Source organism: Phaseolus vulgaris, chromosome 4 (assembly GCF_000499845.2).
Source record: "Phaseolus vulgaris cultivar G19833 chromosome 4, P. vulgaris v2.0, whole genome shotgun sequence".
Lineage (NCBI taxonomy): Eukaryota > Viridiplantae > Streptophyta > Magnoliopsida > Fabales > Fabaceae > Phaseolus > Phaseolus vulgaris.
The window spans coordinates 43,514,226-43,532,649 of NC_023756.2; the positions used below are offsets into that span (position 1 = coordinate 43,514,226).

Consider the following 18,424-nt stretch of genomic DNA (forward strand, 5'->3'; position numbering starts at 1 on the left):
ATAGTTATTTATAATAAATATTCAATATTTCATAAAATTATAATTGAAGGTTTGAACTTGAAAATTATAGAAGTATATATCAATCTAGATGAAATAATTTTGTGTTATTGTGTTCACCGTGTTAAAACTCTTAGTTACTATAAAACTAATTTAAATATTTATAGTATAAAATAAGATATAATATATTAATAAAATTGTAAAAGTGATATGTATTTTATATTGTTTTGCTTTAATATTATACTATTTTACATAACATTTGTTCTATTTTTTATTTTTGTCTCTCATATATAATAAAAAATAATTAAAATATATGGAAGTATCAACCTTTCTAAATTTATTTAGATTTAGTAGTTTCTTTGGAAATCAATTGCAATACAAACGTAGAAGTCCTAATCATTATAGGTGCAATAGTGACAACTTTTTATTTACAATCCACTTCCACACCAATAATATATTGTTGGTTGATAAAGTGTGGAAAAATAATTAGGTACAATAAAAAAGTTATACAGAATATTACCTTTTAAATATATAATTAAATCAACTAAAATATACATAAAAGACGTTATATGTAAAATAACAAATAAAGATTTATAAGTTGGTCAACTTGAAGGGTTAACATATCAATACTTATAACACACCTTTATTTAATTTAACATAGAATCATAACACTTTCCCACTTTATACACAACATCATTAACACCAAATATCCCCACCTGACTTCATTACTGCATTTGCATTTTCTAACTTCAAATGAAACAAACACCAATAAGGTATGCCAGCATATTTTTTTTACATATAAAATATTGTATGGAAGCACCAAATTAGCACAGAATTTTAGATAAGAATGATAAAGTGAATATGTCATGATGGTAGGATGTCAAAATGGGTCGGTCACGGGCAAGCTCGCGGCCCGTGGTAAAAAATGCGGTGTGGGTTGACTTTTTCAACCTACTGACCCGTATTAGTCTGTCTCGTATAATTCATGGTCTGCGCAGATCAGCAACAGAGCGGGGTGGACTGGTCCACTAACCCGCAAAAAAAAATTAATTGACTTGACAATAATGGTCCAGTGGAGGAGTGACAACTTTGAGTGAAAGAAATTAGGTTTTCACTCAAAACACAACACAGTTACGCTGTTCCAAAAAAACACACACAACGCACTTTCCTTTGCAACGCCGTCACAAGCGAAGCTTGCGACTCTACGTGGCTTCGCCTGCAACTGTCGCGCGCTACTACCGCTCTGCTGCTGCACACTGCTACTGCCTCCACTCCTCCTCTACGTTCGCAAAAAAAAAGCGGGTTGGCCCGCAAGCTCGCGGGTCAACCTGCATGTGGGGCGAGTCAGGAAAACCAACCCGCATTTTGTATGCGGGGTGGGCCGACCCGCTTTGCCACCCGTACATGATGACCTAACACGATAAATCAAAAATTAATCCATCAGTCTTTCTTTATTTTTGATACTTTTAAATAAAAATCTTATGTTTTTGGAATTAAAATTAGTGATGTTTAATATTTTGTATAATTTTTTTTATATCTTTACATTTTTATTATTCAAAAATAATATTAATTATTACAACCAAATAAATAGATAAAAAATATAAAATATAAAAAAAAATTGAAAAGTGAAAGAGCGAGTTATCAATTTCAATCCATATAATCTTGATAACCAACCGATCTGTTCCACCTCACTTTTAATGAGTCAAGGACACGTTGGAGCAAAATGACCTCCTAAATCTAAATTTACAAACTAAATTGAAAAAAAAGCCTAAACCTATGGAATTTAGCTAACATATTTTTTTATCACTATTATTAACACCAAATTTCATTTGAGTAAATAAAAATTATTAAAAGATGTAATTAACTTGAAACTAATACATAAAATGAGGAAATTTGAAAATTCTAAAAAATAATAAAGGAAAGCTGAGATTAAATTTTATGATAAAAGATATTTATTTTTATGTTGGAAATAAGGTGATGATAGAGAGAGAGAGAGAGCCATTAATGCAATTGGGCAACTACCTATCGATTTGAGCTGGTGAAAGTTAAGATTTCGCTATTGGTCCAAGTCTTACATTGCATGAGGTATATACATTTCGTACATACGGTTCATTTTCTTTAATTGTATTATTTCTAGTATAATACAATATAAATATTATATATGTTTCCATTAATATTTACATGTATTTTTGTGGTTAAATATGGGTATGGGCACATATACCATCTATTTAAACATTTCTTTTGGATCGATTCCTTTTTTAATATAATTCTGTAGTTTATACTCTCTTTATATATTAAAAAGTCCTTTAAATAACATATACGTCATCTTATATTTTATTTAAATATTATTTTAGTAAATAAATTAAAAATGATAAATTATTAAAAATACGGGTATTGCACATACACCATCTATTTAAACATTTATTAAACCGATTCCTTTAAATAATTGTGTACCACCATTATATATTAAAAAGTTATATAATATATATATATATATATATATTTCAAATACGACAAATCTTATATAAATTACATATTTTCTCCTAGATGAAATTCCTGATTACAATATTGATGTATAATTTACTCTATATTGATGTATAGTTTACTCTGTATTGATGTATAGTTTACTCTGTCTTTATTTATGGTATGATTTGTAAGTGTATTAAGTATAGGAATATTTTAAACAACAATATTCTAAACAACGCGAATTATCAAATTTGTAAAGTCTCATTAAACTAAAAAATATCATCACACATACAATTTTTTTAAAAAAAAATTACGAAATCTTTAATTTTCATTGTGAATTATGAACACAATTTTACTATATTTACTATTGAATTCGATAATTTGGAGTCATTTGACCACATTTGTACTATCATCTCGTTGATGGTAGATCGTCTAACATTACGTTAGACAATCTATACTAAAATATAAATTTATTTTATTAGTATGCTAAAATATAATTAATTTGGTTGCTAAAAGATAACAATCATACATCATCCTTTAATTTAACTATTTTCAACCGAGGAAGCTCAATTAGTTTACTACAACCATTACTAAAAAAATTATATTATCACATATCTTTTCAATACAACTATTATACTCCTCGTAGATACAAAACTAACCCACATACTCCATATACATATAAAATACAATATTAAATAATTAACATTTAAATTAAATTATCATATCATTAATTAATTTTATATGCTTATTTATCACATAAAAACATTATCGTACATAGATAGTTTGGAATCAATATAATATTTGTTAACATTGTTGAAGCATATTACTATTATTTTTAGTCTTGGACCGTGACATTGAGAGTTATGGTGTAACATCCCAAATGTACATTATCTAACATGTTGTAAATAACTCACTTTGAACATAAATATGATCGGGTAGTTTTGCTCTACTCACTGTCAGGAGTCCAAAGATAACCTTTGATCATCCGTCTACGAAGTATAAGGTTAGAAATGTAAAAAGAAGGTTAAGGAGAATAGAAAAAAGCTTTTCTAAAAAGACGGTGATTATTTTAAAATGAAATTCAAATAACTCATTTTTCTATTTATATAATTTTTTCATTTTAATAATAAAATATTCATATATTATTTTAATTATACTATTTTTACTTTAAAATTATTCTAAAATCCTTGCATATGGTAGATGAAGCTTAACTAATTCGATTAATATTAAATAAATTTTCTTGAAAAAAAAAATCTTCCATTACTTTTATTATTATCATCATATAAGGCATAAATTTAATGTATTTTTTTCTTACTTTTAGAATCTACTAGTTGACTTGTACATTACATATTCTTTGAAAGTCATTAATTCGATCTACTTATGGAATAATTCTTAGAGCAAATTTTCTTAAAAATTGCAAAAGTCAAAAGTAAATTTTATGAAAGCAACTACTTGTGGACAATTTGATAATAATTTGAAGTTAAATTATTAAAAGGAAAATTAATTATGCCAATCTGTATTCATTAGTTATTGTCTTAAGTATCATCCTTCCATATTTTCTAATAAAGATATATTAGAGTTCATTGTACATCTGTATAAATACCATACCTCTATTTATGAAACGAGTTAAATTTCCACAATGTAAATATATTTATTAATTCATTAAAATCATTTTAAAAATAAATAGTAAAACTGACCTTTTCTTTGCAGTTTTGCAAATTTTCACAAAAAATCTTTATACCACTAATCTCACTGATGGTTTGAAAACAATATTATTATATTCACACATTTTATACACTGTGTTAATCTTTTCTTAGCAATTTATAATAGATACTATTACACCATTTTCCACTATAAAAAATCTGTATTAAAAAGTCAAGGTTACGTGCAATCTCACATATTTTATATTGTTTTAAATATAATTTTTAAATAACATTCAACAAGTCATACGTAACAATTTGTAATCAAATGTTATTATAAAAATATTTTAATTCTATCAATATGTTTTAACTAAATTGTTGTAAACATTTATATTACATTATTTCTGTTTTCAACATATAAATTGATCTATTGAAACGTATATAGAAAATATAGACAATAAAATTAATAGTTATTTTCTAAAATTCATTGCATTTTTCCATGTTATATTGTAAATTATAATTATATATACGTTATTCTGAATTTTTGAATGATCAACTTAATAATCTAGCTACTTTAAACTTATGAATTATCACATTTTGAATAACTCCCTTAATTTAAAATGCAATATACTTTAAAAAAAGTAAAATGTATTTATGTTTATCACCTTATGTTAAAAATAAAATATCAGCACTATCCTTTTATTTCTTAAATTTTTCATATTTTCAATATAAATTTGATTGGCTAATTTTTTTTTTAACCTTTTTTTTTCTGTTATAGCACTTGTAGTAGTATAACTTACAACTTTTAATAATTTGTGTTTTTTCAGTTTTTAATTTTTGGATCAGTTTGATTAGTTGACAGAATTTATAATGTTAAACTATTTCTTTTAATCAAGAAAAAAAATAAATAAAAAATAGAAAAAAGGAGAACATGACTTCTTCATGTAAAAATGGTACAACTGCAACATTCAAATGTTAAACTGTTTGAATCTCTTATTTAAAAAGAAAAAAAAAAACTCTTTGAATCTCACTGTTATATCATAATTTAATTTAACATTGTGACTCAACTCAAGAGATTAAAAAGAGTTTTAAAGACTTTGAAATTTGAATAAGGACTATAAACAGAAATGTGAGAAATAATAAATGCAAAACAATATATATGTTAATGGTTTAAGACTTTTTTATTAATTAAGTAATTATAATTTAAATATGTATTAAATTAATTTTATAATAATTATCATAAAAGACATATTAAAAGTGACTCTTATTAATTAATTAATTAATATATATTCATTTTTGTAATGCATACAAATCTTAATCTTTAAAAAGTGTAATAACTCAGCTACTATATTTGATCGAAAAATAAACCATCATTATTAGAATTTGATTTATGGATAATGATAAATCCAGAAAATGAATGTTATGAATAGTCATCTCATCTTCATCATCATCACATTCAATTATGCTGAATGAACATGCATGTAGAGTGAATACAAAATACAACAAATAAATAAATATATTACAGTAATATAATTTATTAACATTAAAAAAATAAAAAACTCTACGACCCCACACACCTTATCCCAAAAGATATTCGACACGTGTATCATGTTGCAACCAAAATTTTATCTAAACAAATTACACAATGAAAATTCAAAATTTTGGAAGTGAAGAAAAAAATACAAATTTTTATTTATTAAAAGCTGAATTTTAATAGCATTGATAGAAATAAAAGTATTTAATAAAGTTATTAATAAATATATTATGATAATTAATAGCATATTAATTACTCAGCCATAACTGAAACTTTTAAAGTTATATTATTTCTTCAAATATCACAATATAAAGTTTCTAAGAAAAAAAAAAGTTAGGATTTATGTAGCCCTCTCAATGAATATATTCATTTTATATATTCTTATAAATATAAATATTGGCATAATATACTTCAAAGCAAATTTAGAAAAAAAAATATAAAATTTCTATAAAAATGAAGAAAACCAGTCAACTTTAACTTTTTTAAAAAAGGTAAAGTATGATCATTTTTTAGATAAAAAAATATTTATTTTAGTAAACATTATTATGAATACAAAATATTCATAGAAACTAGTTATTCGATTGATAAAATTTCTCAATTTTTTTTTTGAATGGATAATAATAAAACATAAATTGATGTGTACTACGTTAAATTAAATAAAAAACAGGTACTGACAACACTTGAACCTTAACACGCGGCGAAGCGAACTCTCTCTCCTTCGCCACCGCGACGCGCCATCACGTACTCTCCTCTCTTTCTTCTTCCTTTTTCCTCTTCCTCTCACTCTCAGACACTCTCTCTCTCTCTCTCTCTCTCTCTCTCTCTCTATAAAACCTCTCTTTCTATGTCACTTTTGTCAACAAAAAAAATCAGTACAAAACCCCCCAAATCCGTTTCTCTTATCCCTCAATTAATACACCAAAACCAGTTACATTTTTTTCTCTTTCTTCTTCTTCTTCTTCTTCAACACCAAATTCTCAGACCATAAAAAAACTTCAATCTTTTTCACTTTCATGGAGTATTTCACAAACCCAGAAGGTTCAATCAATTGTTCCCTGCATTTTCCAGCTTAAAATATTGAGTGGGTGCACTTTGTCCACTTCCTCTATCCCTTCTTTTTCTTCTCTCTTCTTCCCATTTTCAATTTCTCAGTTTCTGTTCCTGATTCTCCTCTTCATGCCCCACCCCATGAAAATCTTCCAAATCTGGTTGCAGAGTTCTCCTTGATTATTGATTGAACCACATACCAGTTCCCCCATAACCCACCAATAAAAACACGATCTTTTGTCCTTTGTGTGTCACAATCTTCTTCACAATGAGAGAGACTTGAGAGCTTCCTATATATCCAAACTAAACCCCATTTCCTGCATCATTCTTCTGTGGGTTTCTCTCTCTGCATTCTCTCTCACTTTCTCCTGAAAATTACTCACAAACGACAATGCCCTCTTCCACCACCTCTTCCTATTCCTCCTCCTCCTACTCAACCTCTTCCTTCACCTGCTTCTCAGCCACATCTCCCTCCAACCTGCAACGCTTCCTTCAATGTGTCACCCCTCATGTTCCTTCTCAGACTCTACCCAAGGTATTTGTTTCATTCGTTTTAATTTCTCTGTCAAATTTTGATTTTCTGTGTTTTTGTTCTTTGGGTTGTGTTCAAGAAGTACCACTATTTTTGTCTCTCTGGGCTGATTCTCTTTGCTTCGATTCATCGGACGGTGCGTTTGTTTGTTCATTTGTGTTTATTTATGTTGTGTTTTTTAATTTCTGCCATTACCATATGCAGAAACTGGAATATTTTTTGGATCTTTCTTCAATCTCTTAATTGTTTCCTTTTTCACTCGTTTTTGTATTCTGTGTGAATCACTGCAGGGTGAAATCTTTTTTAATTCTCATGAAATTCACTGATTTTGACTTGTGCAAGAGGAGTGTTTTTTAATACTTATTAAAAATATTTTTAAAAAACTCATTAAATAATATAAATTAATATTATTTTTTTTTTGATAAATTTAGTCAAAAAAATTTATTTGAAATAAGTAATTAATATTTCCCTTTGTATAAATACTTTATGCATTGACTTTTTAACATGTTATTTAATTAAAATTAAATTTAATGACTTTGCTATATTAATTTTAGAGAATTTTATCTTCTTTTTCGGTCTTGGTATGATTTTAAGGTAATTATAGTACAAATTAATAAATTTATCAGACTACACATTTGGTATTGTTTTAAAGTTTTAATAAATTAAAAAAATTGGATAGGAATTATTATTTTTTTTTAAGTTTCAATTAAAAATTATTTTTCCGTAACTTGTGTGAATATATTTTTGGTTTTTCTGTTCTCAGAATATTTGTACCCGTCACTTGCATTTATGAGTAAATTTTTTTAAATAAATTAATTTAAATATTGAAAATACCCAAAGTGGATATGAAATAAATTTAAAGATGTAACTTTGTTATTCAACGTTTGATCTAAAATAATAAATCTGTAACTGTCGTTTTCTCAGAAGAGCTATTTGTGGTATTTGTGATGTCATTGAAATTTTGTAATAACAAAAATGAAAGAAAATATTAAATGAATTTTTTCTCTAATTTAGCACAATCAGTTTTTGGAATTATTCCATTTCAAAATATTAATGATATCAATCACCGTTTCTTTTTGTTGAATAAAGCTTTAAAAACGTATTGAATCAATGAATTTAACTTCCTTCAAATAAATATAAAATCGTAACTTTTGAATATTTGTGATATTAAAGTTTTAAAATATGATGAAATACATTTATTTCAAATTAATAACCAATTAATGGTTTTAATATACAGGTAATACTATTATTATTTTAATTTTATTTTAAAAATAAAACAATATTATTTATTTGAATTTGAATTATTACTAGTATTTTTGTAATTATTGTTGTAATATTTTTCTATGATTTTCTGTCATGGCTGAAACGATGTCGTATAGAAGGAAGACCTGTGTAGGGAATATCCATTTGATGCCTTTTGAAAAATCTTCGTACCTGTCATTTTTTTTTTAATTATTATGGTACATAAAGTAAATGTTGAATCAACCATTGTTGATACTGACACCAGAGTTTTCTTTCTCCAAGAAAAATACCTTTTTTTTTTATAATTATAAATTTTTCTTAGTTTAGAAAAGTCAGAATAAAGTTGTCTTCTTTTTTTTCTTCTTACAAATTTCATTAATTATTTTGTATCTTTTCTTACCCCAATTGTGTGATATGAGACTACCCATTATCCTTTCCGCAACTTCAGTTTGAAAAAAATGGAAAATAAATAACTAATTAGGCATGTTTTATATACTTTGCTTGTAGGATTTAAATTTGTTAACACTTACTCTAATCATTCTTTGGTTAGAAAATTCAAAAATCTAGATTAGGAAGGTTCCACTTTTCGTTCTGAAAGAGGGATCATGCAAAATTTGATTTTTTTTTGTTTGAATTCTGATGCTTTTGTCTTGTTTAAGCATGAACTATGGGTGACTGTTCGTAGTCAAGATGGTTTTGTGTGGAAATTATGATACTTGATTTGACTTGGTGAGAGATTTTTGTTTCTTCTTCAATCTTGGCATGTGGTGTTAGAGACAAGGGCCTAACGTTAAAGATAAAAAAAAACCATCGATTTTCATTGATGAGATTAGCGTGTGTTTGTGTTGTGGCTGCTTCTACTTTACTTAATGTGTCGTGTTTGACTGGGAACTTGGTCATTGCACATTTTGTGGGCACAAGCCAATAGTTTTGATTTGTGGTAAAAATGGTTCATGCTAGTATTAAAATCATTCATTATTTTTGGCAAGCTGTTACTTAGAAGGACATGTCCTCTGGGATTTTCCTGCTCCTGTTTTCAAAGTTACCACATTATTACAATGCCATTCATTTAGTGGTTTTCTATCAGCATCTGTTGTTTTGAGAACCAGTCAATGCTTTTTGGCTGTTCAGAAGGGGGACAAATGAAGGAAGCAAAAAGAAAACATGATTTTCTGGAATATGCTGTTTCTAACATCTATGCTTTTTAAGCTGTTACTGCTTGTAGTGGCTGATGACTTTTTTTGTCAACTGTTCCTTTTTTTATCATATTCTATTGGCATAAACTCTATCTTAAACTAATTGGTAGTTTATAAAAAGCATTGTAGATAGGAATGTGTTTTTTTTCATTCTAACTCTTAGTTTCTTACAAAAAACCTCTTTTGCAATATTTGGTGTAATGTGTTTAATCTACATGCATTGTTGCTATAAAACACTTATCATTAGCAACCAATTTGAAATCATTGTTCCAATTATAATACTATTTTCATGTGATGACAACCTGATATCTCAGCTTAGCTGAAATGTCGCTGAGATGTCATGTTTTATAGTGATACTTATCATGATAGTTTTTTATAAAATGAAAAAATCATTGTTCAAATTTACTGTCATATAAATCATTTACATATTCAGTCTATATACTATTTAGTCTTGCATTAGTTGTCCTCTTGTAATGAACTATTTTTTGTTTACAGTCAAGAGATTAGAGGAAGTGAAGTAGTGTTAGTTAATTCTGGTTGTGATTTAATATGCTTCTTTAATCTGATTTTGATTCAATTAAGAAACACTTATTCATGTTAATAAAAGGAAGAAGGACCATTACCTGGTGATTGGTATCCTTAATTTTCTTTGCTTTTATCATGTAATTTGCAGAGCTCCTTTACTGATCTAAATCCCCTCTGGCAGCCTCTTGGCAAGGACAAAGTTGAATTCTTCACTCTGCAAGACCTTTGGGACCGCTACTATGAATGGAGCGCGTATGGCGCCGGAACTCCGGTGACGTTGGAGGATGGTGAGACTGTGACTCAGTACTATGTTCCATACCTATCTGCTATCCAAATCTACAGCAACAAGTCTGTTGCAGCATCTCGGTATGTAGGGAGACAAAGCCTCGTGTATATTATGCTAAACATGTCAACAAAATGCTGTAATTGATCTTCCTCTTTTGTGTTTTGAAGCAACCGGAGAGAGGATTGTGATGGAGTTGAATTTGAAAGTGATTCATGGAGTGAGGATAGTTCAAGTGATAACCTCTCTAGATCATTGAGTAACAATTCCAGCAAAGCTTGGGAGGATGCTGTTTCTGAGGACTCATGCTGTGAGCAGGAGGGTTCCTGGCTAAGGGACAACAAGCTTGGCTACCTTTATTTACAGTATACTGAGATGGCTTCTCCATACTCAAGGGTTCCTCTTGCTGAGAAGGTATTCTTTTTTTCTCAAGTAGTATTCACTTCAGTTTTTACCACCTGAATTCAAATGAAATAACAGAGATTTTTGGATTTGTATGTCACTACACTCATTCTATACATTGTTTTGGGCTGTTTCTTGTTTCAGATAGACGAGTTGGCTCGGACCCATCCAGCATTACTGACCTTGAAGAGTGTGGATCTTTCCCCAGCAAGTTGGATGGCTGTTTCTTGGTGAGCATAGTTTGTTGCTTTGTTACATGTGATTTTACGTTTTTCTTGGATTAACAATGTCAAGTATATTAAATAACATCTCAGAAGATTTGGTATTTAACTGAAGGAAATCATGTCATGTGATAATGTAGTAGTAGTATAAGGCTTTGTTATTGTTATTGTAATTCAAGGCAAAGTTGGTCCTTGTATAAATTGAATGCATCATAATTTTTACCTCTTGTTTTTTAAATAAAAACTATCATACATCACTATGAAAACTGACATCTCATCTTAGCTAAGCTGACACTCCAGGTTTCAACAATCATCTGCCATCACACAATTCATTACCACTTTTTAATCTGTGGTTTCTTTATCTTGTTTATATTACTTTCTAGAGGATGACTAGCCTCTGTTAATTTCCATGGTAGAGAGATTTTATACTGACTTTTCATCATTGAATAGGTACCCAATTTATACTGTTCCAAGCAGAAACAATGAAAAGGAATTGGAAGCATGCTTCCTCACTTACCATACTCTGTCATCATCTTTTGAAGGTATCATAATGTTTTGAATACTTTTTTTTCTTCTGCATAGTGGAAAAGAAGATCAAATTAGTTGTAGTTCAAGTTTTTGAGGTTTGCTTGTTTATCTCATTATTCACCTCCAAATTCAGGATTTTCAAATATTATAATGCCTGATTGTGTTCAAATGAGTTATAGGTCATTAGGTAAGCATGCAAAAAGAGTAGATTATACTATATTTCTTTCTAAAAGCTATGTCAAGAGGTAAGTGCTACACACAATTTCATTGGCCTATCACTACATGACAGACATAGTTATACATAACCCCTAAGGTTCTTGGCTGGTTTTTGGTTCAAATACTATCTGCTGAAAGCTGAATGTGATCTGAAATGTGTGTGTGCAGATTGTGCAATGGAGTGTGATGTATGCTGTTTGAAGAACCAAGGAGAGAATGGGAAGAAACAGAACAGTGAGCATGTGTCACTCCTTCCCTTTGGACTAGCTACATATAAAATGCAAGGAGATGTTTGGCTAAACACTGACCCTTATGACAATGAGAGCATATCATGTCTATACAGTGCTGCAGACTCATGGCTGAAACAGCTGAATGTTCATCACCATGACTTCAACTTCTTCACATTACATTCCACCATGTAAATTGGCTGAGGCATCACCATCTCCATCTCCATCCTTCACTGACATCCCTTTGTTAGGCTCTGAACTCTGACACCGGCCCAAGAAAAATGGTTCCCCTGGGAGAGCAATTCTGGAAACATTCAGAAACTGAGGAGTTATATCTCAAAAGAGTGTATAACCCCATGCAATGTAAAGTTTTGTTTAAGGGGGGTGAGTTTTTTTTACCTGACCATTTTTTTTTAATGCTACTCTTTTTGAGTAAGATTATAACAGTTTCTTTTTAGGTAACTAAACTATCATAAATGTTTTGTATTATAGACTTTTTCTTCTCCAAATTTCTCCTCAATTGCAATCTTGTATATTCTTTTACTTTTTTAATCTTTATGGTGACATTCTTGAAAAAAAAAAGATTTTTCGTAGAGAAAATCAAATAAATTTTTTACTAAAAAAAATCCATTTCCATCAACATTGATAATATGAACTTCTTTATATATATTAAAAAAAAATTATTAAGAAGTGAATTTTACTTGACTTTTATTTAAAATATATCATAAAGAAAGTTGGTTGGATTTTTCAAATCACTTGTTGTTGAATTGTTATTGGATCACTTATAAATATTGTATGAATTGATAATCTCGATAAGAAAGGTGTATTAATATCTTACATTGACTAAATATTAAAATATTTTTGCAAACTAATTTAAAATCGATTTTATGAGATTGAGATATACTAAAATTAATAAATATGCATATCTTTATGTAAATGCATTCTTCCACCATAGTTAAAAGTTACTTAAGTAGTCTTAGTCTTTGGTTACATTTGGTCTAGATGTTCTTGTTGTGGTATAATATGATTTATACATATGTAAAAAAAGTATTATAAAAACTAGTAATGTTTTTTTTTTCTTTTTATGAGAAAATAAAAAATTAAGTTTTTTTTATGTGATGACAAATGATTGTTGTTACTTGAGAGGTGAACATAACTGAGATATCAAGTTGCATAATGATACCAAATATGAAAATTTTTATTTAAAAAAATGTTAAGTTTATTTTTAATAAAAACGTTATAATAAAAAATGAAACCATTAGTTTAAATAAAAAGGTTACTGTAATTATACTTAATAAAAGATAAATGATGTTGTGAGTGGTAATAGAGAAGTTGCTTAGTAATAGTGATAGATTTTAATTTTGAGTGTATATATTATATTGTGATAGGAACATGGTGTTCCAATGCTATGTAATATATATTATATTTATCGACTACTGTATGAATATTAAATGTAATGTTATACTAATTAAATTTTTAATTAGCGTAAATATTAGTTAATTTTATTTATGTTAAAATACAAAAGAGTGCTTAGTTATAGATAAATTGAGGAAAAAGTTGATGTAGGAGATTTCTTTTAGTTTTCTACAAATAGGAAGATTTTCCTTATGATTTATATTTTAGAAATCAAAGAGTAATACTCTATTTTTAATAAAATATTTAATAAGTTATTATTGAATCTATGAGAGTAATGACATTTTTTAGTTAAAATTGTATTTGACTTAATTTAAATTCTACCTTCTTTCTAGAAATCGTTTTCGATAAACTTAACTAAAAATTATTAGTAGTATTAAGAAATGAACTTTAAGTTGAACTCAACTTTATTAAATTGGTTTATAAAGTGTTTGCACCCACTTATATATCTTTAGTCGATATTAGATCTCCAACACATACTTTCACATCGAGACTGTTAACTTGTGTGTGAGACTATATATTTAAGGGTGATCCAATAACGACCTGATAGAGGTAGCAAAGTGGGGCGGGTCATGCGGGCCGGCTCGCAGCCCGCGGTAAAAATGCGGGGCGGGCTGACATTTTCAACCCGCTGACCCGCATAACCCGCGACCCGCATGGGCCAACAGTGGGGCGGGGCAGGTTGGCCCGCTAGCCCGCAAAAAAAAAAAAAAAAATAATTGACTTGACTTGCTAGAATATAACTTTCTCTGTTCATCAATTCTTAAAATTTATTCTATAGTGGTTCATTACATTACAACACTAAGGGTTCTAATTAAATCCAGTGTGATTAAACTATTTTTTACAAAATTTGAAGGTTCCTTTTAAGTGATCATCCCTTTATATTGAGACAATGATTTAACAAGACATACAGTTAATTTTATATTTTGTGAGCGCATGAAACACGGGAATCAATCTCGTTAAAAAAAACTTTCTATATTAAGTAACTGGTATAGATATATACATAAATTTTATATCCTGAATCCTTTGTTGTGTTTGTTCTAAGCTTGGTTTCATGAACATTGGTTTCCAACCTCTTAGTAGGATTAGACAATAAACTTCTAAAAAGAATATAATAAATAATTAATTTTGCATTTTTTTTCTTTTAGTTGTTTCTGCAACACTCAATTGTTTTTTCTTCTACAAAAAAAAAGCAAGCCGACCCGCAAGCCCGCGGGTCATGAAAACCAGCCCGCGGGTCATGAAAACCAGCCCGCATTTTGTATGCGGGGCGGGCTGACCCACTTTGCCACCCCTACGACCTGATAGTCGGTGGCCTGATAAGGTCATCAAACTCTAACTAAGATATGTTCTAAATGATTCTGATACCACATTAAAAAGTAAATTTTAAGTCTAACTCAATCTTATAAAACTGACTTATAGGATAAGATTTACACTTATTTATACATTATGAAATTTCATAATCTCTAGTTCACTTGGATCTCCAACAAAATCATATATGAAAAACTCACTTTTCTAACTTCTTATTCCTAAGAAATCAAATGTGTATATTTTGTTAAAAGAATCTAACATTTACAAAATTTTATTTTTACTTACTATGTTTTGAATTAGGTGGCTAGCACAAGGATTGAGAAGATGAGGAGATTGTTAAATTGGAAGGAGACATTAATCCATGTGAGTAGGAGCATTGAGAGTGACATGTGTGTGGATTTTATTGATGCAAGTTTCTTAAATATGAAACCTAGACAAGAGGAACAACATGATATATTAAGGTAATTGTCTTGGTCATTAAGAGTAAGGGAAATGGCACTACGTTATTGGGCAAGAATATTTGTGGCCCATAACCACACAACAACTATCACTTGTTTCTCCCTCATTCATGTTATCTATCTACTCTTTGATTTGATTAAGACTTTTCAAGTTTCAGATTGCGTTTGTGAAAATTAGTTGAAGGTCAAAAAGTTATTTGGAACTTTAAACTTTGTTAAATTAGTTTATTATATTATCAAATATTTAATAAATTAGTTAAAACTTTTTAAATTCGGATAATCAATGTTATTAGTACCTCAAATTTGAGAAAGAAAAATTTATTGCAGTCAAATAAAATAAATAGTATAGCAATATAATGTCATCATGCATATAGAAAAAAAGAAGTTTGTAAATAAAAGTTTACGAAACGCGTAATCCAGCCAATTTTGCCATGATTGTCGGCGTGTAAAAAATTGGGTTGAATTTTTACCCGTCTCCTACTAACTTTTTTTTACAAATTTATTGCCTTTTATTTTTAATATATATTTATATTAAAAATCCATTAATCATATTTAATTATTATTTTTAATTGAAAAAATTAAAAATTATTATTATATATTGTTCTCGCCGGTCCGAGATATGTGTGGTCTCCCTTCAAACTCTCATTCGTCCAATTGCATGAGCTCATGTTGATCCTTCTTCGAACTCTTAGCAAAGCAACCTTTTGAGAGACAATGGTCTCCTCCTGCGATTACACTTCGAGTAAGAGCACCAAATATTATGTATGTAGTGAATATTGGGTTGATGTTATTGGAGACTCTGATTCTTGTTTTGGATTGTAATTTTGGGTAATGTGGTGAAAGTTCCGTTAGATTCTTAGCTGGTTGGTGCAAGGAAATTGGTTTTGTTTTGTGTATAAGGGTTGGAGCATTCCTAAAGTTCTTCATTTTATTTTATTTATTCTTTGCTGATCAAATGAAAAAAAAAAATGTATGTAGTGAGATGAGATACTCCCTGTGAGTGGTTATCTATTTATAGGTCTTTATGGACTTGGACCCTTGCCTCCGATTCCTCCAAACATTAATTTCTTGTATTGTGGTAACTGGTCATCAAATCAAGTGATATGATTGCATAATATTTATACGTAATCAAGAATACCGCGTTAGCATTTATAGCGCAATCAAAAATATCGCGTTGACTTTTATAGCACAATCAGAAATATCGCGTTAACATTTATAGCGTAATCTGGGATATTATGAGTGTCATTAATTATATACAAAGGTTATGTTGACCAGACTTTGATGTGGACCCCTCCCCTCAATTCCTTCTTCTTGGTCAATCTTGAGAAGCTCGACCTAATTCCTAGCAACCTCTCGGTACATATATCAAATATTATTTTCTTATAATTAATAATTACAACTTAATATATCAATTATTTAAATTTTATTATCATTGCGTATTTTTACTATTCATGTAATGTAATAATACATATATATATATATATATTTTATTTAATTAAAAACAAGTAAGCAAACTAACACCCTTGTCTTGTCTCTAACCCATTAAGTTGGTGAGTCAGGTAAGACGGTAGAGTAGGCTAACATGTTACAAAATATCAATTTGTCTTATTAAATTAGTGATGAGTTGGGTGATATTCATTGTCATTTTGAATTCAAAGCATTTAAGTTTTCTATAAGAATTTTTTTTATGTAGAACACAACTTGTGTCAATTATCAAAGGACATATTATACATTTATATATATATATATATATATATTATTCAACTATAAAAATTTATTTGAGAGTTTTAGAATGAAATAATATTGAAATGCAATGGAATTGGAAACGCATGATAAAAAAATTCTAAGATTTGAAAATAAAATTCATAAAATAAAAGGTCAATTAATATATTTAATATTTATTCCTTTTATAGTAGTTCTTTAACTTTTCAAATCTAAGTTTAAACAATTATCTGATTCAATGAATTAATTTAATTGAAAAATGTATTTGAACCAAAAGTATTGGATTAAATTAAAATATCATTCAATATAATTCATATCAAGTTATTAAATTAAGATTAAATTAATTTTTAAAATTAGAGCATAAATTAGTATCATAAAGTACAAATTCGAAACTAGAGAGAAGAAAAACAAACTTGTAGCTTAAACAATTGGTGCAAAACGTAATTCAAATTGTGTAATCTTGATTATATGAATTAAACTTCAAAAATTAATTCCACGTGAATGAATAACAAAGAACACAAGAAAGAATAGGATGAAAAAGATAATTCTAAAATTAAGTGAAAAGCTGAGGAAGAGACAATTTCTTAAATTGAAAAAACTAAACAAATAAATTCTAATTAGAGCACATTTAGGCTTAACTCTAATTTATCCTTAAGTTTTCCTGTTTGTAGAATAATATCCTCTCGTGTCGTAATATGATTTTAACAAGATCACAAAACATAATAAAACACAAGAGTGACTAATATTCAATTAAAAATATAATAATTAACATCAATATAAATATAATTAAATATCAATCCTATCAAAGAATATTGAACTCATCAACAATAGATATATAATAATTGATTCCTTTCAAAAGACTAATAATAAGTTCAAATTTGAGATTGATATTTGTCATAAAACATGGTTAGACTAACAATCAACCTTTTTTTGGTATAGATTATATTTAACAAACTCCTACAATAGGGTAATTTCTCGCACATTTGATGATTATTTTACTGTCAATGTACCATGTCAGAAGTAATGAATTCTCCCTAAGAACAAATATCGAACCCATAAGGAACAATTGCATTCTTAAATATAATATTCACTAAATATAAAATAATATATAAAAGTTTGTTGGAAAAATTGTTCTATATGATGAATTTGCAAGAAATTAAATAAAGCAAAGTAAAAGATTGATTTGATTCAATTGATAGTATGTATTTTTACAAAAGATTATAATATTCAATCTTGATTGATATTGATGCACATATAAAAATCATTCATATCGATTCCTCACGTACAAAATTAGTAAGAAAGTCTCATAAATATTTATTTCTCACATATTTATAAAAACTCTTCATCATTATGAAGAGATGTTATAAAGTTATAAAACAATTAACATTTCAAATTATATTCTTAGCATTTAAATAGGTTAAACATTATCATTTAGGTCAGATTCTTAAAAGTACGTTCCAGTCA

At 28.2% G+C, this 18,424-nt stretch overlaps 1 protein-coding gene across 2 annotated transcripts; it reads left to right on the forward strand.

The window, feature by feature from the left end:
• The first annotated feature begins 6,312 nt into the window (after positions 1–6,312).
• On the forward strand, positions 6,313–12,565 carry LOC137837801 (uncharacterized). 2 transcript variants are annotated; one of them, XM_068646935.1, is made up of 6 exons: positions 6,313–7,219; positions 10,328–10,545; positions 10,633–10,876; positions 11,009–11,094; positions 11,536–11,627; positions 11,998–12,565. In XM_068646935.1, the coding sequence occupies exons 1-6, from the start codon at positions 7,076–7,078 to the stop codon at positions 12,249–12,251; spliced, it is 1,038 nt and encodes a 345-aa protein (XP_068503036.1). In that variant the 5' UTR covers positions 6,313–7,075; the 3' UTR covers positions 12,252–12,565. The 2 variants fall into 2 exon arrangements, with proteins under 2 accessions (XP_068503036.1, XP_068503037.1); XM_068646936.1 differs by having other exon boundaries at positions 6,314–7,219; positions 10,361–10,545.
• Positions 12,566–18,424: the final 5,859 nt, after the last annotated feature.